We start from the raw sequence: 24,348 nt of genomic DNA, 5'->3' as shown, positions 1-24,348 counted from the left end.
TACAGCCGCATGAATATGAATGAACGTTGTGAACTAAATCCACAATAATTTTATGATAATTTGTGGCAGGAGACCTTGCAATTAGCACAGCATAGATCCAAGTAATACTATTTGTTCTAGATGAAGTTTATAAACAAACACAGTAGGACAACCAGATTAAATCCACAAGTAAATATTAATTTAAAGATTATGTTTTTGTTAATCAACTGTATTGTATTGTATGTACTTGTAAATCATGAGGCATTGTATACTGTAGTGCCAGGAGAATAATTATTTAATATATCAAAAGTAGAAGTACTCATTATGCAGGCCCCTGTCATATATTATATTTGATTATTATTACTGGTGCAATAATTTATAAACAGTATTTTAATGCGGTATGTAGCTCAAAACTGTTTATTCCTATTGTTGTATTTGGGGTCCTGGAAACTGTGTGTCCTCTTTAACAACTTAAAACAACAGCTTCATCTTTTACACTTTTTTTAATCTTTACTTATATTTATATGTATTCAACAGATGAGAGAAAATCACACAGAATACCAGTAATGACTCGAGTTCGTCAGAGTTTCCTTGCATATTTTTTTGTTTTACTAAACACACATATAATCTTTTACACATAAAGCAGTGGGATCTGAAAGTAATGTCAATACAACATTAGGGTGTTGTCTAGTACAACTTGTACAGTAAATGTAAGGTAAGTTTCTCTCCACCACTGGTCTACAAAAATACAAAAGTACATTATCATTGTTGTTATTATCAGATTTGAAGAAGCTGTGTTATTACCTTGTATCACTGAGTCATTCGTGATGCCCTCGTGATGCCCTCGGAATAACCATATCACCTTAAAAGCCTGCCCTCCCCCGGTCGTCACGTGCTGCTGTGTCTGTAGTATTTACCAGAAAGTCCCGGAAGAGGCTGCATTCGTGCAGAATGAGCGCGAGGCGCAGGTGAGCCAGCGCACACTCTCTATACCTGTAACCAAAAAAAAAAGAGGAAAGAAAACGCTAAACAAACATGGGAACGACAGCTCGGATACAGTTTAACCGACACCCGGTGCCAGCGCGACTTCTAAACCGCTAATGTAACTTCTGGACGCGTTTTATGAGCCGGCACTGCTCATATTTGACTTGTAAGAAAAATATTCTGTGCATCGCTCCTTTGTTGTCATTGTGCCCGGAGATATTTTTTTGTTTGTTTTGTTATTTCCTAAGTTATCTTGTTGCTATGTCTGAACGTTTACCGGTGTGTTTTTGTAGTCTGCGCTGGTGCTTTCTGGTGTCGTTCATTGAATGTATCGGCGTGTGCTTCACTTCCACTGTCAAATACAGGATGTTTAAATTATATTCGCTGCCTATACGTCCGCTCTCATAGCATTATTTTAGGTCTGACTGCCAACACAACCTGCTCTTTCAGTGCCACACCTTCCTGTTCCATTTATCAGCTTCCTATCATTGTGTGAGGTTACATTTTAGAAGGCTATGTTTTAATGTCTCACTACAGTGCGTGGATGTCTGTTGGAGCCAGATTAATGCGGTAAATTAAATATGTTTTATTTTTCTTTCATCTCCTCTCTCCATCCCTCTCATTCCCCTTTCTGTTTTTTTTAGTTTTTGTCTCTCTGCTGTGTCCCCTCTCCAAAAAAAAAAAAAAAAAACCCTGCCAGGCTGGAGATCAGTGTTTGATCCAACATCCTGATTCACACTGCGCTGCCAGACACACTGAGCAGAGCTTACACATGTAACAAGGTGGGTCAATCCAATCCAATCCAATGGCGTCGAGGAAAATTAGGTCAATTCACCTTTTAAATCCTTCTTGCATCTGCCTCATCTTGTCCACAGAATTCCTGCTAAAACTTGTCTCTTGCCTAGAATTGCTCAACTCGAGTCAGATGATGATGACTGTGTGTGTGTGTGTGTGTGTGTGTGTGTGTGTGTGTGTGTGTGTGTGTGTGTGTGTGTGTGTGTGTGTGTGTGTGTGTGTACACCTTTGCCACAGATGACACTTCATTCAGCATGACCCTCTGCAGACTATATTTAGGAGCCTCACAAAAGGTGATTCTAACTGTAGTTTATGCTTTTATGTTTGTGCTGTATTTCCGCTTCTAAGCATCAGAACAGAGTATAAATACAGCAGCCTCCTTGAGAATTAGATAAAAGATGATCGTCTGAGTTATTTTTAGTTTTGACAGGTCGTCTTGTCTTCACAGGCCGTTTCATTTTCATTCTCTCTCAATTGTTTTTTTTTTTTTTTGTTGCTCTGGCAGAACGCTGGCTCCATTTGTAGCCCGTTAGACTTTAACCGAAGCAACCTAGATTAATCATTTCGGACCGAAGGTAACTCAACGCTGAGCATGCCTGGGAGCTTATTTACTTGCCCTTGTTGTGTCCACATTGCACTTAGCGGATATGGAAATGGAAGATGGGACGTTTATTGATTTTAGAATATGATTATCCTTCAAAAATCAAACATTTGGATGTCCTTGGATGCTTATCATGAGAAAATCTGGCTGCACCAAAGCTGGATTATGTTCACCTCAGCTATGCTTTCATGTTGAAGCCTTTGCGTGAGGTCGGTATCATTTGGGTCTCCGTGGAGGCTTTTTATTGTCGGCGGTAACTAGTTTGAGTAATTGGAACCATGTGCAACAGATTGAAAGGCAGTAATGCAAATAAACGAAGACGGAGAAGAGTTGTAGCTTCTTGTCACGTTTTGTTCAAAAGCTGTGTCGTCGAGATGTTCTCTCCCCAGTGAGTAGCTACAGCAGTTAAGAAATGTGAGGGAAGAATGTTGGTCTTGACGCCGATACCATCAGGTTCTCACTCGAGCGCCGTCATGCACTCACACGTTGCAGTGGTCTGTGCCTGTAATTATAGACGCGGCGTCTCAGGTGGCGAAGGCTCGGGGCTGCAGATTCAGTAGCAGAGGGGAGTTGCTGTGAGTTTATCGTCAGGAAGTGATGCGTGAGTTTTACTTACAGGAAACGCTCGCTGCCACAGATGTACTTCACAACGTACTATACTGTGGGAACGGCGCTTTTATTGTTTGAGTATGATATTTATGTAAAAGATTATCATCAGTAGTTTCTAAAAAATAACCCCCCTTAAGTAAATATTGACGGACAGATTGTGAGCTTCCATTGTATACCAAATGTTTCGGATAATAAGAAATGTCCTAAGTAATTACAAATGTTGCTAATGTTGATATCAACATCACCAGTTTTCAAAATGACTCTTGCTCTGACTTAATAATTATAATTAAGAAACAGCTACTTTTTATTCTACGCCTGTCAATCGACAGGAAATATAATCTGCAGTTATTCTAGTAATCCGCTGTTGGTTCCAGGTTCTCAAATGTGAGAATTCGCTGCCTTTCCTCGTCTTACATTATAGTAAATTTGAATTTATTTGGCCTTTGGACCGTTAGTTGGACAAAGTAAGACATTTGAGGAACTCAGCTGGGGCTGTAAATAATTGTGATCACTGTTTTTTGATGTTTTTATCGACCAAACCATTAATCGGTTGCTGGAGAAGATGGTCGGCAGATTAATCTATTGTTAGTTTTCTCTAAAACAATACATGGTGTTTAATTGCGCTGACCTGCTGTACACTTGTATAGTGCCATACTTATCAACAGCAAGACATTCTTATTAAGATCTAATATTCATTTGAACTTGTGTCCCCATCTAGTTTTCCTTGTTTGCTTGAGGTGATACTCGACAGTTATTCCATCCCGGATGTGTTGGAAGAAGTTCCATGCTCGCTATGTGTTTTAGCCGTGTGTAACTATTTAAACTCTTGCGTCCTGAAACTGAAGACCGGCACACCTCCTGAGGCGGTGTGTGTGAGGATGACACATTAGCTGTGGGCGGGCTGCTCAGTGCAGAGCGGTCGTGAAAAAAAAAAAAAAAAAAGGAAAAGATGCAGCGAGCCGCAGAAAACACATTGAGGAAGTTAGTCATGACTCGGTGTACTAGGTGACGAGGAAGTCCTACCCATTTAAACATCTGGACTATATTTAGGAGAACATGAAAGCCCAAAGCACAGAAGGTAGAAGACTATAAATGTTAACGACAAAGGCGTCAAGGACTTTGTAACCCTTTTGATAATTTACAGTAATCCTATCCCCTCGACCCAGTTATCTACACTCAGGAAGTTCTGAATAGTTCTGCTTTAACCTCCTCTTTCACAGTTAACCAACAAACCCAGAGACCATCCTCCTCCGCTATGGCGAGCCAGGACCCTGCCAACCCTTCACATGCTACGTTTGACCTCTTCGTCCAAGCCCAGAGTTGTAAGGATGTGAAGCAACACTTCGCCGCACTCTGCAGGCAACTGGACATCAATCCTAAGGATTTCAGTAGCTTCTACATCAAGTTAAAGGAGAGACTGAACTACTGGAAGGCCAAAGAACTGTGGAAGAAGCTGGACAAAAGGGCATCTCACCCGGATTACAAGCAAGGAAAAGCCTGCACCAAAAACAAGGTAGAGGCAGCTAGAGACTCTCTTCGTCTTCCTGTATTTTAAAAAGGATGTGGCTGGCTTTTTTGATAGAAGAATATTTTATATTGATAATTCTTTTTATAGACGTGCACTAAGCTGGCTTTGAATCGGGTTCAGTTTCGTTCCTTTTTTGATTTGTTTTATTGCTCAGTTGTATCAATGCATTATTAATTTCTTATTATGACAATTTACAACATAATTTGACCCACCACGAACCGGATACAGTGTGGACTTTTTGTCATTCCATAATCTAAATGCTGCTTTTGAGATTTTTCTGAATTCTGGGGAAAACACTGAAAAACCCGTAATATTAGATAATTATCTCATCTAAATTTTTAACATAAATATCGGTTTTAGCTGAACTGAAATGATTCAAACCGTAATCTATTACTATATAATTGTAATAATCTATTGGGAAGGGAGAACGAATGAAGTCTTTCCATTCATCTGTTTATCATGCTGCTGATCGGATTTAAACCAACCTTGTCAATGGTCCTTTCAAGCTATTTAAAAAAAGTCTACTCATGGGCTCATGGAGGGTACATCACTTGTTTTACTGTGACACACACAATGTCGAGGGCTTGAGCTTTAAAACAACAATAACAGGACAATAAGGAAATCTGAACCATGACGTGGTTTCATTTTAACTTTGCACCCAGATTACCCAGCAGGACTTTTTTTTACCTAATTTCCTTATCTCTCTCTCTCTCTCTCTCTCTCTCTCTCTCTCTCTCTCTCTCTCTCTCTCTCTCTCTCTCTCCCAGTGTCTTGTGTTGGGTGCCGGGCCATGTGGGCTGAGAACGGCCATCGAGCTGTCCCTGCTGGGGGCTCAGGTGGTGGTGTTGGAGAAGAGAGAGTGCTTCTCCAGGAACAATGTTCTCCACCTGTGGCCCTACACCATTTATGACCTCCGCTGGCTCGGAGCCAAGAAGTTCTACGGCAAATTCTGCACCGGGTCGCTGGATCACATCAGTGAGTGACAAATTAATGGGTTTAATGGACTGGCCTGCACCGTGGCTCAGGTCTGGTGTTGTTTTGCAATGCTCCCAGGGATCATCATAACATTTTGTTTTAATTTTAATTTTCAATAATTTAGGTCAATTATCAGCCAAAATTTAGGCTTCTCAAATGGGAGATGTGCAGCTGTTCTCTGACAAAACAAGCAAATTGAAGATATCACATTTGACTCCGGGAAATCTATTTTCTGACAAAGTCTAAACAATTAATGCATGAATGTGTTGATATTAAATTACTAAGTATTAGAAATAATTATGTATCACAGCCCTAGCTCCCAATACCTTTCTGTTTGCATGACTGTATCTTGAATATCTCACACAAACCTTTCCGATGAAATGTACACGTGTGTTTTCAGGCATCCGTCAGCTGCAGTTGGTTCTATTGAAAGTGTCTCTTCTCCTCGGGGTGGAGGTGCACACCGGGGTGGAGTTTCAGAGCTTGATTGAGCCCTCGGGGGAAAACGGTACTCACATTTGCCAACCAGCAGTCACTCTGCCTGCTAGTTTTTCTCAGTACGCCATCATCAGTTGAACCATCACTATGTAAAGCAGCAAAGTTATTAACAAAGTTTGATGCGTTTCTAAACAGGCTGGATGGCCAAGCTGCAGCCGGGGTCTCATCCTGCTGCTACCTTCCAGTTTGACGTCTTCATCTCTGCTGGAGGAGGCAGGTTTGTTCCTGATGGTGAGACAAACACACATGTCCTCTTGAATCACTTCCGTCCCCACTGTTGCAATTGGGGAACAACCAGTTAGAAATTGTGCGAGGCCCGGTGGTTACGCACAGTCACGAAACTTCCCCCAGCAGCTATATTCAATGAGCTTTCATCAGCCCAGTTTCCTCTTTTCTCCTCTCCCAACCTCTCAGGTTTTAAGCATAAGGAGCTGAGAGGCAAGCTGGCTATCGGCATCACAACCAACTTCATCAACAGACACACGGCTGCAGAGGCCCATGTAGCAGAGATCAGCGGCGTGGCCCGCATCTACAACCAGAAGTTCTTCCAAGAGCTGCTCACTGAGACCGGTACGAATCCATGTGACATCTACGCAGTCACGTTCAGCTGGGTGGAAGATAAGCTCCATTTCAGTAAATTGTAAAATGGAAGCAAGAAAAGAGGAAATCGATTGCTTGATGAACTTATTTTATACCACGCCTTGCACTTGAGTGAGAACAGGAATTATGAGAGAGTCACTGAGCCATAACATTTCTAATAAGGATATCAGCACTCCTATTTTCATTATACTGTTCTGCTGTTGTGCCTCGCTGAACGAAACCCTCAAGGCATGAAATGAATGTTCACACTGTCAGGTCGGGTTCAATGTGGAGTGTGAAAAGGGCAGCGAGGCTTTTAATCTGTGTTCCAATCGTCAGTTAATTTCCTGTGACAGCGTTAACCCTGATGAAATCCGCCCTTGCTTACTGACCAACTCGGCACCTTGATTTTGATGTGACGCCTTATAACCCCAATAGCACCCAGTTGTATGACTTTTTAAATTCACTCTGACCAGGAAAACTCGTAGAAAATCATAAGCAAGCTAATCATGTAGAAACATAACCCTCTCGAATAACAAATGTTCTTGAAGTGAGCCCTCCTGATTCTCCCACTCTCCTGCGCCGGTCTCGCTTCTCTTTTTTTTTTATGACCACCATGCTCCCTCGCCATTTTCCATTCCAGGTATTGATTTGGAGAATATTGTCTACTACAAAGACGACACCCACTACTTTGTCATGACTGCCAAGAAGAAGAGCTTGCTGAAGAACGGGGTCATTAAACAGGTGAGAACAACACATCCATTACCAAGAAAAAGTGTGATTCTTATTGGCACGAGCTGCGTCTTTGGCCAGTGAAGAAAAATAAACAAACCAGATGGATGAAACAGCCATGCAGGTGCTCCAGTGTGAAGAGATAAACTGTCAATCCTCTCTCTCTCTCGCTCTCTCTCTCGCTCTCTCTCTCTCTCTCTTTCTGCAGCCTGGCCCATTAGTTAGAGCTGTAAACCAAATATAAGAAGTGTCACTCAGAATCATAACAAGATGCCATGACTCATCAGATTGCACCTCTCGCTCTGTCTCGACAGGACTACAGCAATGCAGAGGAGCTGCTGGCTCCTGCGAACGTGGATCGTGAGGCTTTGTGCCGCTACGCCTATGACGCTGCTTACTTCTCCACCGGTGGCAAACTGCCTGACCTTGAGTTTGTTAAGAACCATGCCGGCCAGCCAGACGTGGCCATGTTCGACTTCACCTGCATGCAGCGTGCTGAGAATGCCTCTCTGGTCAGGGAGAGGAGGGGGAAGAAGTTGTTGATGGGTCTTGTTGGAGATTGCCTGGTGGAGGTAGGGGTGATGTGGTGCAAAATTGACCCTACTTCACATTGTTAGCCACACTAGCGGAGCGGCTCAAGGGATGGTGAGGTCAGTTGATCAGTCAGGCACTTTGATCTAGACTGAAATATTTCAGTAACCAGTGGATGGGCTGGCAGTAATGCATGCATTCATGGTCCCCAGAAGATGAATCCCTGAGCGCCACCAGCAGGTCAAATGTTTCACTGACATTCATGTCCCCTTAATAACTGTGAATAACTTTGGAGATTCTCGTGTTTGTCCAGCGCTATACATCAGGTCAAGAATTATTTTTTATTCAGCCATCACACACAATATAATAAATATAGCCTACATACATTTTAGTATACAATATGACAGAAAAGGCAGAGGCAGAAGCATAATGCTTATACAGCACATGCCTAGCCTACATTCTTATCAATTGATACAATTTCAATTTGTCCATTACTAAAGTTTATGACCAAAACTGTTGACATTCCCATCAGCTTCAGCAGTACTTACTGTCCTAATTAGCAAATGTTAGCATGCTAATATGCTAAACGTAGCCATGAACTCTTAGTGTTGTTTACATAAAGATCGTGATTATCTGGAAGTTCAGCTATTCTGTAGAGTTTGCATGAAAAGCCGGGCAGCTGTTTGTTTTTTGGTCCCATACGTTTTAATACATTGCATGCTGTCGACTGTAGGATTATGTTGTTGTGCTACAATAAGTTCTGCTCTGTTCTCTGCAGCCTTTCTGGCCTCTGGGCACAGGTATTGCCCGTGGGTTTCTAGCTTCTTTTGACACAGCGTGGATGGTGAGGAGCTGGGGCATGGGGGTCCCACATTTCAAGGTCCTGGCTGAGCGGTGAGCCGGTTTCTTAAAACTACTAAGCGGCAAACAATACATACAAGCGCATAATGCAACTACTTCCTGTTTCTTTACTTTCCATATTTGTGTTTGCTAATTTAACAAAGTGTTACTTTCTGTTTCTCAGACACACAGTATAAACACCATAACCCCTAACTAAGGAATCTGTCGTGGTAAACCTGAAGAGAATACACAATAAAGTGTTCAGAAACTCGCTGGTTATTTTCAAGCACATAAACAACGGTGTCATCTAGTTCAAAATAAAAGGGTGTACATGCTAATCCCAGACCGTTCCTAACATGATTTACATGTTAAAGTTATTTCGAAGACTTCTGTTTCTGTTCTCTAATCCCACCCAGTTATTTTTTTTTATATATATATATATATATATATATATATATATATATATATATACACACACACACACACACACACACACACACACACACACACACACACACACACACACACACACTCTCTTCCTTTATTAGTGTTAGTTTCCGTTTCCTGTTAAATCTCCTCTCTGTGTTTCCATGTGTTGATAGATTTGGGGGCTGTGCTTGGCTTGAAATGACTTTGTTTTTGTTTCTTCACAAATGTACAGTGAAAGTATCTACCAGGTCCTGTCCCAGACCACACCAGAAAACACCAGCAAAAACTACGCTGGCTACAGCATTGACCCCAAAACGCGCTACACAAGAGCCAACCTCTCATCCATCCAGACCAACCAGGTCAGGACTGTTATCCTTTATTTACTCAACAGAGATTTGAATCAGTCACTTTAATCATCATGGAGGTCAAGGCAGCAGATTACAGACTAGTACACTCGGGAGCAAATTCACAAAAGGTTGGCCTGACTTTTGCGGACGCTAAATCTGCACAAATGTGACAAAAAGAAACGTGGAATTTTCAAAACACCTGCAAAGAGCGAAATGAACCCCTAACTGTGCTGCCAAGCAAGTAGCGTCTCTGTGCTCCTGTGCTACTTGTATGTGTTTAACTCTGGTAATACGCACACATTCAGCACAAAATCTGTCCCCTTTCTATGCAAATAAGCTTCATTGCAAAAACAGTCCAATTCACAAAGATCGGCGCTAATAGCCACACAGTTTCAGGGAAATTATTAGTGTCTTCGTTGGTGTCCACTCAAACTCTTTCATTTTTACAAAGCAGTGACAGGATGCAATGACAGATAAAAATGAATGAATAAAGCTCCCTGACACGTAATTTTTTTAAATAAATTAGAGGGAAAAATAAGGTTACTATAGATAAAGAAAGTATTTCTTCCCTCTCCCTCCTTTCCCAAATCCTGGGCTTCCATTTTTCCCTTTACTCTCTCCTAACTGTCCTCCGGATGTTTGGATGGAAGTGACATTTTGACAAGCCCCTCCCCCCCCACACAACCGATGCATTGGCCTCAAGCGCGTTTATACTTTTCCACAAAGATCGTTTTAATCAGACTCAAAAGAAGAGCAAATTGCACTCGGCTGTAAAAGTTTTATGGGCGTGTTTACTGTAATATCATTAGCCCGGGATCTTTTGTGAATCGGACCTTGAGACGAGGCAGATAGCGGCGCGGTGGCAAATGATGCGCAATTAATGGCGCTATCAGCGGCCGCAAAGCATTATTTGTGCATTCGCCCCACAGCCTCGTAAAAGCAAAGCAATGGTAACAAATAGACTTTGTTTTCTGTCCTAATACTATTGAAATAAGTATTGGCTTGAGTAACTGCTCCATAGCTGTTTTCTTCTGTGTTAAGAGTTTTATATACGTGTTGTCATTGAAGTAGAACTGCTAATATTCATCATTTCTGTGGTTTTGATTCTTACGAGTTAATATAGTCTGAATGTATTGATCTACCTGTCACTGTATTTAGGTGCAGCACCTATATGATGTCGATAAATTCAATCCATCGATCAAGAATCAGAAGAGCCGGTTGTCTCCATTGCATCAAGGTGAGCTGCTCTTCATCATGCGGGCACTCAAGGCCTGTACGGTGGCTATATTCAGCTGTGTTAAGTAAAGCAGGAAGCACTTTGTGGTCAACATTAACACCTCGTTAAAAAAAAAAAAAATAATAATAATAATCACTTGCACCATCTTTACATACCAGAGAGGGATGTTTTTATGACTCTGAAACCACCTTACTGTAGTTGTAGAGCATTGTCTTTGTTTGTCACTGCAGATTCCGTCAATGGCTCTGAGGAGTTGTTGAGATGGTGTCAGAAGCACACCGCGGGTTATGAGAATGTGAATATTAATGATTTCACCCAATCCTGGAGGTCCGGGCTGGCTCTGTGTGCTCTGATCCACCGCTTCAGACCTAAGCTGATGTGAGTTGCTCCCCTTGATTGTGTTACTTTGACAAAGCTCTTTTGAAAGAAGTTTGCATGAAGTATTTACATTTAACATGCGATTGTCATCTTTGCTGGGGAAAAGACTCGTCTATAATTAATAATGTAGAGTGATCCCAGCTTTTCTAATTCCTACACAGCGACATGTCCTCCCTGGACGAGTCCAGCGCTGTTCACAACCACCAACTGGCCTTCGGTATCTTAGAGAAGGAGCTGGGCATCCCGCCGGTCATGTCTGCCGGTGACTTAGCCAAAAGTGATCAGATAGACAAGTTGTCCATGGTCCTCTACCTCACCCAGGTCAAAAATGCCTTCACTGTTCCCACAAAAGGTAAAGTTTAAGGGTAAAAGAATGTCAATGCATAATTAACAAACCCCCAAAACACTGAGCAATTTGCCACCTTTTTTTTTATATATATATATATATATATATATATATATATATATATATATGTATGTTGTTGTTTTAAATGCTGTTTATATCATGATATATTTCTGAAGCTAGCTTTTGGCGACAGCTGCATCGATATCGGTTGCTTCGACACTGCAAAGCATTAGCGTCGACTTAAAAGGGTCAGGTGCCTTCCCACTAAAATGTGTTGGAGAAGCGATCAAATCACTGCTGTCTCTTTAAGAGCCTGCTACCCAGAATTCATTTGGCTTAAATGGCCAGTGCTGTGCTTAGTGCCAGCTCCACTGGTAGTGCTGTTCTCCTGCACTAAGCCAGCCGAGCAGCAGCAGCAGCAGAGCAAACAGTCACCGTGTGGACCTGGCTTATCAGGTCTGATGGGACTAGCTTCTCTTGAAGAGGATCTACTATTCCTGCACTGAAGGAGGATTTTCTCCCGGCTCTTTGTAGCAGAGGTATTGTTTGTTTTTTTTACAGTCTTTGCAGCATGAGGGAGTTTTGTGCAGTGTACATTTGTTTTGAGCCCAGCGTTTGGAGGCACTGAACGAGCTGAAGTGGGTGTGATAAACGCTCGTCTGTTGTCTGTGATGCTGCTCTGCTTGGGATCCGCCGCCTGATGTGCAGGCAGGAGGGAGCTGTCACTCTCCGGTAACCTTATCTGAACGCTACAGGATGGGAGTGGTGGTCGGGGCAGGAGCTGAGGAGTTTTTAATGTGGATTGACAAGTTGAATTCAGCTGCTGTGGCGCTACAGAAAATACAAGTTAGATGGGTCATTTATATTTCCGACTGAGTATCAACATTAAGAAGATGTACCTTGGAGATATTAAAGAAGGCACACTCAGAATATTTTAAGCTGCTGTGTGCAGCGCTGCAAGTAGGCCAACACTAAGGCTCAGGTGTCTTTTTGTGTGCAGCCTAGTGCTCTAGTAAGATAAACTGAATTTGTGTGTGTGTGTGTGTGTGTGTGTGTGTGTGTGTGTGTGTGTGTGTGTGTGTGTGTGTGTGTGTGTGTGTGTGTGTGTGTGTGTGTGTGTGTGTGCGCGCGCGTCCCTCTCTGACAATTATTATTTTTTTTTTTTTCAATATCTCTTGGCTACAGACCCTGCAGCCTTCCTGCCGTCGTCCAAGCCTCCGTCTTTCTCCAGGACCCAGTCGGCTGTCTTTTTCCTGAACAAGCTGAAGCACAACTCTCTGCAAAGACGCAAGGTACGCCCACTGTGACACTGTGTGCTCACTGTTTACACAGCGCCGAGAAATGTTTGATAAAGGTATTCTCAAACACGCCGGCTTGTTGGCTGGAGTTCACGTCTGGGCCTTCAGTCTGCGTTCTGTTGCTGTCCGTGACTCACGGACGTTATTTAGGGACGAATTGTTAGATGTTATAAGAAGGAAAGTGGTTTTCTAGTCAGTCATTATAATGGTTTGAATGTTCTCCACATAATATGCATAATAGTTTTTCTTATTTCCTCCACAGGAAAAGCTGGTATCTGAGAAAAGAAGTAGAGAGACGAGGATGGGAGATGAGGACAGTGTGCGTTGTGTAGCTTCCTGCAACAATTCTTCTCTTATTTTAGTTTTTTCTTCACTGAATTCAACTCTGCCTTTTCCCCTCAGACGGTGTCGCCTCCTTTGTCCCCTGAGCTCAGTCCCACCACACCCGATCCTGCTCCCGATCCTGCTCCCCATCCTGAGCCCGAACCTCAGCCCGAACCTGGTGCTCTTGTGTCCATGACAAACAGTGAGGAGTGTTACTTCTGTGCTCAGAGGGTCTACCTGCTGGAGCGCATCAGCGCTGAGGGCAAGTTCTTCCATCGGAGCTGCTTCACCTGCCATCGGTGCGGCATCACTCTCAGACTGGGAGGATACACCTTTGACCAGCCTACAGGTTTGTCCAATGAATACAAGATGGTGTCATATTTTCACAAAATATTGTTGTAATTCTCAAGGTTTCCCCAAGTATGTGTACATGTTTGGTGTAATATCTGTTTTATGTTCTCCTTTTTTAGCAGCCTCTTGTTTGCCTCATCCTCGGTTTAACCAGCTCATGTTTTGTTGCTCAGTGTAAAGCACTTGTATTTGTGGTTTAAACAGCTATGTTAATTGCTAAATGGAGTGTCACTTACTAATTTATGAAATTAATAATTTGCACCGAGACCCTTTTTTAAAGGGGTTTCCATTTCGACTGAAAGGCCATTAATCATTTATGAAAAACAGCAGGCTTTTTCTCTTTAGCACGTCAACATTCACTTGTCTCCGACTTTTCAACTCCTTTTCTATTGCTTTTGTCTGTGATGTCCCCTCAGGGAGATTTTACTGTGAGCTGCACTCTGAAGAACTGGAGCTGGAGAACGGGCCTGACTCGTCGTCTAAGGTGGGTCACTGAACAGAGCAGATGTGAACCGTTGTGTAGCTTGCTGCTCGGGACTCCATGTTGAATCCCTCTGCTCGCAATGCTCGAGTTCCACAATCTTCTGTTGCACGATACATCATCCTCATGGTGCCTGCTCTGATATCTTCAAACTCCTTCGTTTGTGTCTAAGCAGCTGTAGTCTGAGGAACAAACCACATTAAACAGGAATTTGTGCTCTTTTTTTTTTTTTTTTTTTGTATTCAGGATTGCGAAGGAACAAATGAGGAGAACAGGCTTTCCAGTGATGATTATACCCCATCTCCATCAGATGAGGAGTATGAGCATACTCTGGACTGTGGTCCCTCTGCTCACTCACAGTCACATAAACCTGAAGGACAGGACCACCGGGTACTTGAATCCAAAGAGGACTCCCAACAACCACATGCATCAGAAACTCCCATACATCATCCATCTAAAACTGAGGTTGCAGCACCCACCGACGAGGAGGAGGCAGTGTCCTATCCTGTGCCAAAGCCCCGCCTCTCTCAGAAGACCACACCCAGCCATCAGCCCTCACCTCCAATAGCAAAACCTCGCTCGGTCCACCTTGTCAACCCCTCGATGCCAGAAAACCGTTCGTCTCCAACCCCTACAAAAGAGAGCTCCAAGGCTGCGCCAGACTCCCGGCCGAAGCAAACGCTCCGAAAGCTTCAGCTGACCGATGAGGAGAAAAGCCAACTAGTGAACCTCCAGAGCCTCAGCGTGGACTCTGACTCAGAGACCCCCGGTGGATCCTCCTCCTGCTCCTCTTCCTCTGCGACCGCAGGAGTTCCAAGCCCTCCTAAACCGCAGGGCCTCGATGGGCAAGAGGAGGAGGGCTACTGGAGCGGGAGCACCGCAAGCCACTTCCGGGAGAAGAGGAATCGCCGCTGCTTCAAGAGAAAAGAGATGCCAAGCGGGCAGACCAGGGTACGATCCAAGTTCTCCCCCTGGAATCTCTCTTCTCCGAGAATCAGCAGAGACGCCCGGCTCAGTGTCCACATTAATCATCCAGGGAGAGTGGGTAAGTAAGGACTCGTTTTCTCTGATCCTTGGTGGAGAAAAAAAGATTGCTGGTTGCAGGAGAGAAAGAAAAGAAACATTTGCTGTGTAACACATCTTTCTTCCGTTTGTACCACAGAGACAACATTCAGACACGCTCACAGCACCTCAGAAGAGGGCGTCGATGGAGACGACGACGACGACGACGATGATGACGACGATGAGATGTTTGAGCAAGATGATGTCGACTTATTTGATGAGAAAGTAAGGGGAGGAATGGAGCTGATATTTTCCTGTTCATATGATAGTGAGCCGGCTACATTTAAACCGCTGTAGCCATACGATACTGACCCTTTTTTAACTTTTAGTTTCAGACTCTGCCATCAGACCCGGTTGAGGCTGAGAAAATGGAGTTGATGAAGATGAGGACACTAGAGCGGCGGGCCAAGATGAGCGAATTGCAGCGATTGCGCAAAGCCCAGGTCGGTGTCTCTCACAGCGTTCCAATACTCACAGCTCATCTATGTTTTATTGGTCTGTGGCTTCTCCTACTCCTTCACTCACTGAAGCAATTCACTTGTATATGAATATGCAATATTTTTTTTTGTATATTAGAGTTCTTATCCTTGAGATTTCATTCCTGGTTGATTTGGTGACGCTCGTGGTTACTTGCGGTAACAGCAAGTGTGGTTTAATACTCACTATCCTGGGGGCAGCAAACGCTCCCTGTGCAGTAGCTACTTTGTCAGATATACAAGTTGATTTAATAAAGAAGTCAGTCAATAATCTATTTTTACATCATGCCATGAGCAACTAGGGTCTGATTTCATGCTGCACTCCAGCGCAAGTAGTTTTCAACACAGCAGCAGGGTACAGTAAAAGCAGCCGGTTATCTTTCCGGCTGCATTTCTTCATCTAAAAGCTTAGTGTGCCTGCTCCCTCTCGTCCCAAGACTCCCTTCATTATTTAAAACGGATCCACTGTAAAAAGGAGAAACCTAAAATAACAACACCCTGACAATCACCGTGATTTGTTTTGAAGACACTTTTTTTTTTTTTTTTTATTAACTTTTAGTGTGACAAATATGTTCCCAGTGGCTTCTTCACAATAAAAGTCCACCCTTATTACACAAGTTGCACGCTTTAAATGTGATGCAGCAGCAGTGGGAAATGTTTGGTTTGCATTAGAAATAACTTGAACTCTAATATGTTTGGCTGATATCAGTGAGATTAGAGTAAACGCAGTATGGCGGACTCCGCCGCTGACAATGGAAATGACTTTTTAGGTTAAAGTATTATTGAATAATGATTGATCTTTCTTACCGTTTCGTGTCTCTGGTTCGCAGTCCATCCAGAGGAGACTGGAGGAGATTGAGGTAACCTTCAAGGACTTGGAAGATAAGGGTGTAGTGCTGGAGAGAACTCTGCGTGGAGAGGCTGGTAAGATCCACACCTTAACAGCAGGCTCCCTGTTTTCACAATTCTTATTAAAAAATACAGAGATTTGTTTCAACAGTTTAGAATTAGTCTCACAGAAATGTTATGTTTCCATGCAACCAAAAGTGGTTGTTTTTTATTGCTGGAATAAGATGCTGACTGGTAAATGATATTAAGTCCTCTCTCTTCTGGTAATAGGAAGTGAAGCGAAAGCACAAATGAGCTACTGTTGATTTTGGAAATAATATAAATGAATAAATAAATAAGTAAACAACTAGAGAGTGGCTGCTCTGCAAATTGTAAATACGCTTTTAGTTAATTATGAATAAACACCAGGTGTTTCCATAAAAAAATGAATACCATGAGCTCTATAAATACAGTACTAAAATACTAAATACATGTATATTGATGGGATAAAAAAATGTTTAAGTCTGCTGAATTCGCATGGCTCAGCCTCAAGAACCCTGTAGATGCACTCACTGACGTGGCTGTTGTGTCACATGCAGCACATCACTATATTTAGAATTTCCATAAAAACCTGTCTTCCTCTTTTCTCTACAAACGAACATCAAACGCAGATACCCAGACTCTGTATTCTTTCCGCCTCTAGGCAGCGCCGGCTCTCCGGAGATGATTGAGCACTGGATCCAACTGGTCCACGAGAAGAACGCGTTGGTGTCCGAGGAGTCTGACCTCATGGTGGCGTGAGTGTACACCTTGCAAATTAAAAAGAAACAGAAGCCTGAGAACGCTGAGAATACAACACCGCTTTTTGTGCAAAGTGGAAGTGACACATTCACCACATAAGAGCAGGCGTCCACATCAAAACGCGGTGGTTACTGTTTGTTCTTACCTTACCGGTTTACAGTCAGACTCTGTTTGCATGTGGCCTTGTGATGACCTGCAGCAGGATGTTTGTGTTTCTCTCAGGTCTCGACAGCTGGAACTCGAAGACAAGCAGAGCATGTTGGAGTTGGAGCTCAGGAAATACATGGAGCTGAATGGTGTGTACTTTGGTGTGCACTGCGGTGTGTGTGTGTGTGTGTGCTTCTTGAATAGTCCTATTGATTTTGAAGCAGTTAGAAGAGAGCAAGCCAAGTACCGGTTGTGTTAAGCCAAGGCTATTGAGATAATCATTGCGTGTTTTTCCTTCTCTAATGACAACATCAGTGCTTTGGCAATGTGGCCCTGTTCACCCAATCCGTGTATTTTGTAGCATATTGTACTTTAATAGCTTTGGCTGAACTTGGAAATGCCAAAAAGCAGTAATCATTTCATCCCTACTTATGAGCAAACGGCTGCTTCTTTACACACCATCATCCTTCATTTGGAGTAGTGTTTCTGTCCACCTGATGATTGAAAGCCTCATATTCCCTCTAGCTCTGTTCTCACATTGCCATCGGTTCACTGTTATTATAAAGACATTGATTCTAGCCTCATTAAAGTGTGTGTGCACACGCGTTTGTCCCGGCAGACAAGACGGCAGAGCAGCAGGCGGAAGAAGAACGGGTCCTTCAACAGATGATCGAGGTGGTGGACATGAGGGACTCCTTGGTGTTGTTTCTGGATGAGAAGAGGATGAAGGAGATAAGCGAGGAGCAAGAGGCCTTCTCCATCAAGGAGGCCAAGCGGCACTCGAAGGCTGGAGCTCAGGTTCACTGGTCGTAAGGCTTTCACGGCGCGCACGTACTCGGCGTGAACCCGTGCGTGCTGTGCAGTGGATGCCCTCGCGTCTACTGCATGTGAGACTTACTGCTTTCAGACTTAACTTCTGCAAAGCCAAAGATGATACAGAATTGTTGAGGAGGAGGGTAAGCGGTCCCTCTTTATACAACTAGGAGGAAGAGTTGAGGCGTGTGTGTGTCTGTGTGTGTGTGTGTGTGTGTGTGTGTGTGTGTGGGGCCAGAAGCTGAGTGAATCTGTTGCAATCCGGCCCCTAGAGGGAGACATAAACCTGGGAATCTGAGGCTTTGCGTCCAATAACTCCGCAGCTAAGCCCTGCCCGATGGTGTGGTCACAGCAGCAGACCGCATATGAAAAAGGACCCGTAATGTCTGCCGCACCATTGAGCAACCGCCACACGGCAGATAATCAGCCGGGGGGGGGGGGGGGGGGCCTGGGCCTTGTTTTGGTGTCAGAAACATGGGACTCGAAGTGCAAAACCGAGACTAAGCAGCGTAGAAGTACAGCGGCGGGGAACCAGCCGTAGAGATGGATTTAAGTGGAAAGCACAGGGTGGATGGTGTTTTTGAGAAATATTTTGATGAATACATGCTACTGTACACAATATACATCTAATTCTATGTTTAATATTTGTACACTGAATAAACTCTAGAAATATGAGAAAAAAGAGGTAGATAAAATATTACAATTAATAAATTCCACTATTGGTATTTATGATAACATTTTTATTATCCACTTTCCTTTTTTCGTTTATTCATTTTTTTATTTTTTTTAGCACTCCCTGCTGTTCACCACGTTCTTTTACCGATGGCACGTGGGATAGTTGATCTCAGGGGTCGAGGTTTTCACCGATGGCCTTCGACAGTGGGCTGCTCTTCAAGTGGTGTATTGTATGAACACGGGGGATTTGGTTGTGAATGGGGGGGGGGGGGGGGGGGGGGGGGGACTTAACAGACTGGTTCATCTATTTATAAATGCTATCTTTCATCTTTTGCAGGTGTTCCTCTTTATGTTCTGGCAGAATAGCCAAAAATTTGAGTCAAAGACCAGTAGTGAAAAGGAGCCTTATGCATTCATTGTTCTGCTGCTATGTTGTGCCGCCTGGACGGCACTTCACAGTGTATCAAATAAAGCTCATGCACTTTTAATCATTTCGTTTTCGTGTTTTGATAAAACACTGAGGTCTTCGGTGGTTTAACTGATGTCCAGTTCTCTCAGGTGTTTGGTTTCCTTTCGTACATATTACCATAACCCTTTATAGAAGTACAGGGGTTTTACTGCCTGCGCTATTCTGACTTCTAACCTCTGGGGTGCACTCTTCTCCCGCTACAGGACCGGTAAACCTAATAAGACGGCAACAGCCGCTTATCAGAGACGGTGTAGGGACAGTATTTGATTCCTTTATATAACATAGATTGTGTGCAGATATCAGACTTGTGGCCCTAACTTCACTTTAAACAGGCTATGAGCAGTGAACAGTTATGTTACACTCAATAACTAACTTAAAAGAACTCATTTTTCTTTCGTGGATTTAAATCCTGATTACATTTTGTTGACTGATTTCTGAAGGTCTATAGATGAGTTTGAATGTCTTCTATGACTCTCCCTCTCATGAGAACACTTTAGTAACCGATCAAGTTATTTAAAGCATTGAGCACTTTCCTGATCCCGTTAGTGTAATCCCATTGACCACTCATTTAGTCGCAATGGATCTTTAAGAGCCTGAGGCAATGTTAATTGTTTTGTTTTTCGGACCGCTTTGTTTTACGTCACTTTAATGACATAATTCTTATTTTATTTATTGCCCCTGGAGAAATTTAAGTTTTTGTCACTCCTTGTTATTTTACGGACATAATTCTGAAATGACCAGAATCTGAACTGGCTCCTGTCGAGATACCAGTCCACGCTCCATACTTGGTCCGTGTGGGACCTGAACCGGCCACCTTCTGGTCCCCACGATCTGAGGCACTGGAGTTGTGGTTAATTCCACCAACGGAGGGGGTTAAAAAGTTCAAACTGATCCTTTCCCTTGTAAGCTGGTTGGTGATGTTAGGTTACACAGATCAGGCCTGGTGTTTAGTGTTGCATCAATCTGTTTAGACACGACACTGAAGAAGGACTCGGGTCCTTCAGTGAAAGTATCACTACAACTATGTAACAAAAGTACAAGTAAGTAACTTCAAACACATTTTCCTGTTAATACATACATACTAGTATATAATAATTTAAAAGTAGCATTTTCAATGCAGGAGTTTTACTTGTAAAAGAGTGCTTTTACCGTGTGGAATTAATACTGTTATTTAAGTAAAGGACCGAAACACTTCCTCCCCATCTGGGGGTGTAACAGTATAGAATGTTACGTGTTTTTTGATTTAATATATTGACATTAAATATTAATGACATAATATATTAATATTGTTATATTATAAATTTCAACACACTCACCTCATTCCTGTGCTCTGGATTGGCTTCACAGTTGAGTGACTCATCGCCTGCCAGATCGATGGCCACCACACCACCGTGGCGATATTTCTTACACAGCTTCACCACATCCATGGACCAGCCTGGAGAATGTAATACACACATTATATTACGACACATTTTGGTCCTGCCAACTCAAACACACACACACACACACACACACACACAAATGCAGATGATGTGTAGGTGAAATGTGATGATACAGTTGAAGCACCATGCTAAATCCTTCTGTATCACTCTACAGCTATGATGAGCACAAGACAACGTTAACCAGGCTGCTGGCTGACAGTAACCGGGACTACTTCTTAAAGGAATAGTTCAACATTTTAGGAAATGTGCTCAATTGCTTTGTTTCGTATTAGATGAGAGGACTAATACCACTCCCAAGTCTGTACTGTAGCCTAAATATCAAGCTACCAGCAGCCGCCAACTAGCTTAGCTTAGCTTAGCGTTTTGATTTAGTTACTTATGAATAGAGTCAAGGCAAGCTTTTCCCCCTTGTTTCCAGTCTTTATGCTAAGCTAAGCTAACTGTCACCTGGCGGTAATTCCACATGTGCTGTACAGACACGAGAGTGGTACCACTGTTCTTATCTTCTCGCAAACAAGCAGAACTATTCCTTTAATTTGCTGCATCACATATTGACTTTTCTTACTGTATGAAAACATAACCTACTTTTACAATGTAAATCATCATACAGAATTCATAATCAGAACACAATATAAGGCAGCATACTGCAGTTAGACGTACATAGTTTGACATACACAAGTCAAACATACTGCAGTTTTAACACAAGTCTAACTGCATACTGTTATGCAACAGCTTTTATAAGATGATGTTTCCCTTAAATAGCACTTTGTTTTCGCATGTATAATGACAAAATCAGATGTCCTCCATACGTTCAGGAAGTCTCCTACGTTAAGATGTAATAGCTCTATAACTAGTTTGTGCAAGAGATGTATTGTAAAATACAGAATGACAGATATGAATTGCACTTGGCTGTAGGGCAACACAGGAAACAGCTGCATAAATGGAGCAGAGCAGATTTGCAGCAACCTTCTCCCCATAGTCACTGCTGCTGCTGATGTTACAACCAATATTTTTACTGGTACAGCTTGTAGACGGTACACAGTGATTGACACAGCTGCTGTAATTGATATTACCACTACTGCTCCAGGTACCACTAGTACTAAGATACCAAATATTAGTACCGTTGTGTGAAAACAGACTTTTCCGGAGCTAGTGAAGGCAACACCGGTCTGTTGATTTTCGGTCCACCCCTTCGGTCTAAACTGAAATGTCTCAGCAAGTGTTGGATGGGTTCCCATGACATTTTGTACAAACATTACTGGTCCCCAGAGAATGAATCCTATTGACTTTTCCTTGAATTCCACCAGCTGATTGATAGTTTCATTTTTATTCTATTGGAAGCACTGAAATCAAATTTAATACAGGTGTTCATGTTCCTCTCAGGATAAATCTTAACGACATCGGTGACCCCTCCCTCATTTTTCTTTTGTGTCATCATCAGGTCAAATTTGTATATTGTCCAATACTTTGGTTTATGAACAAATACCTGCAAAACTATTGACATTCCCACCAGCCACAGCTGTACTTTGTATTTAGTGCTAATTCGCAAAAGTTAGCATGCTAACAAACTAAACTAAAATCATTCTTATTTATTAATTCTTATTTTATTTATTGCCCCTGGGGAAATTTAAGTTTTTGTCACTCCTTGTTATTTTACGGACATAATTCTGAAATGACCAGAATCTGAACTGGCTCCTGTCGAGATACCAGTCCACGCTCCATACTTGGTCCGTGTGGGACCTGAACCGGCCACCTTCTGGTCCCCACGATCTGAGGCACTGGAGTTGTGGTTAATTCCACCAACGGGGGGGGTTAAAAAGTTCAAACTGATCCTTTCCCTTGTAAGCTGGTTGGTGATGTTAGGTTACACAGATCAGGCCTGGTGTTTAGTGTTGCATCAATCTGTTTAGACACGACACTGAAGAAGGACTCGGGTCCTTCAGTGAAAGTATCACTACAACTATGTAACAAAAGTACAAGTAAGTAACTTCAAACACATTTTCCTGTTAATACATACATACTAGTATATAATAATTTAAAAGTAGCATTTTCAATGCAGGAGTTTTACTTGTAAAAGAGTGCTTTTACCGTGTGGAATTAATACTGTTATTTAAGTAAAGGACCGAAACACTTCCTCCCCATCTGGGGGTGTAACAGTATAGAATGTTACGTGTTTTTTGATTTAATATATTGGAATAGTTTTGAGAAGCTGTACTGCAAACTAAGGGCGTTCTTTGAGCAAGCAGCTGTTTCCCGTTCTTTGTAACTTTCCTTTAGTCCTGCACAAACTCTCTCTAACTGCAGCCTGTAATAACTGTGTAATAACAGTTTAACGTTCGCATCAAACCTGACACGCTCCCTTATAGAAGCTGCTGTTTCCTGCAGGCCCGACGCTTGCTGTCCCTCCTGAATGGAAAACGCTTGAACTCGTTCTAGCTTCAAAACCAACACCTGAAATGGAGGATGAACATGACAACCTCTTGGCCTTGCGGTATCCATGACAACACGATGAGCCGGCCCAGCCGTTGTGATTCTGTCTCTCTATTTACAGCACGTGCCTAGAAGTACAAGGTAGGCCGCATTTCAAGCTGTAAAACTGAACCTGGCAGACATCACACGGGATCAACACTGCAGTGTTTGATGACACATGAAATCATAACAGTAAAAAAAATAAAAGTCTTAAAAACACGCCTCCATTGCCATAGATGTTGCTTCTAATTAGAAATATTTGTGCATAATTATTCTTGTTTTGTGTCCTTTGTGTGCAGTAAACACACAGAGGGCCAACTGTCTTCTGTCACTGTATGGCTTCATGGGCAGCAGGGGAAATGAGCACACGATGCAGATTAATACATAAGCCTGTTAAAGGTCGCCTTGGAAGACCATGTTGTATACCGCGACGCGCTTAGAGCCTAATGCTGCAGTCATCCCCATCTGTGGCCCAGGTGTGAAGCAAGTTCCCAAACACATTCCTGTTGTCTTGTGCCACTTTCTAATGAGGCATGCCCCTCCTTTAAGAGATTTAACAGATGGCTTTTCTTCATAAATAATCTAGCAATGCTTTATAGATCATTAATAACCCGTTAATATAGGAGCATCTTTGATTTTTCTTGCTATTCTTGAAAGAGCGGCCTAGAATATAAAACCTTAGATTGGATGAATAACTGTGAAAACGCTTAATGATTGCTTATTGCTGAGGGGAAAAAAACAGAATGTTTATTAATGCATACATTGATTCAAACACTTGATATACATTTTAATGATTGATATACATCACTAGTTATCTATTACAATATACAGGTATTACAATTGAATTGGAAGTTTTTTACTAACTTGACTCAGAGGAGATTTAATGAGGCTTTCTGACACTGATCAGCAGGAAAAAGACCAGATGACTCCAGTAATATATACATATAAAGGACCAAATAGTTGTTTGCAGAAGTATTCAGCCATAATAGGACACACCTAAACCATCCGGACTACTATGAAAGTCCAATACAGTATTTAGCTAAGTGTAACTCTTACAAATAAACACAAGTATTTTGTCATTAACCGTCATTCAACCCTCACCAACACACAAGGACTGCTGTCTGGGGTCCCTGGGGACCTCAAGAATAAACACTGTATGAAACAACCATCATAGCAAAATGTTAACTTATTTTTGTGAACGAAAATAGACGGAGAACATGAGGACATCTGTGTCTGTCTCCTTGAAAATAATTGACAGAGCCCCTCCTCCCCCCCTGACAGTGTGTGACACTTTAAATTAGGACCCATCCGTTCTATTTTATCT

General features: G+C 42.5%; 1 protein-coding gene across 4 annotated transcripts; it reads left to right on the top strand.

The window, feature by feature from the left end:
• The first annotated feature begins 902 nt into the window (after positions 1-902).
• mical1 (microtubule associated monooxygenase, calponin and LIM domain containing 1) lies at positions 903-18,917 on the top strand. 4 transcript variants are annotated; one of them, XM_068732867.1, is made up of 26 exons: positions 903-947; positions 1,608-1,745; positions 1,996-2,051; positions 4,189-4,481; positions 5,264-5,471; positions 5,872-5,979; positions 6,105-6,200; positions 6,384-6,539; positions 7,192-7,292; positions 7,595-7,852; positions 8,590-8,705; positions 9,313-9,439; positions 10,586-10,664; positions 10,895-11,042; positions 11,204-11,394; positions 12,574-12,680; positions 12,949-13,005; positions 13,089-13,359; positions 13,778-13,845; positions 14,089-14,887; positions 15,005-15,129; positions 15,234-15,347; positions 16,211-16,304; positions 16,912-17,005; positions 17,232-17,305; positions 17,776-18,917. In XM_068732867.1, the coding sequence occupies exons 4-26, from the start codon at positions 4,224-4,226 to the stop codon at positions 17,967-17,969; spliced, it is 3,843 nt and encodes a 1,280-aa protein (XP_068588968.1). In that variant the 5' UTR covers positions 903-947; positions 1,608-1,745; positions 1,996-2,051; positions 4,189-4,223; the 3' UTR covers positions 17,970-18,917. The 4 variants fall into 4 exon arrangements, with proteins under 4 accessions (XP_068588968.1, XP_068588967.1, XP_068588969.1 ...); XM_068732866.1 differs by having other exon boundaries at positions 935-1,129; XM_068732868.1 differs by lacking the exon at positions 1,996-2,051 and having other exon boundaries at positions 935-1,129.
• The last annotated feature ends 5,431 nt before the right edge of the window (positions 18,918-24,348 follow it).

This window comes from Cebidichthys violaceus, unplaced genomic scaffold (assembly GCF_023349555.1).
Source record: "Cebidichthys violaceus isolate CVI_PGR_0920_01 unplaced genomic scaffold, fCebVio1.0.p SCAF_6, whole genome shotgun sequence".
Lineage (NCBI taxonomy): Eukaryota > Metazoa > Chordata > Actinopteri > Perciformes > Stichaeidae > Cebidichthys > Cebidichthys violaceus.
The sequence above is the reverse complement of the archived record's forward strand: the minus strand, read 5'-3'. Positions and strand labels throughout refer to the sequence as shown.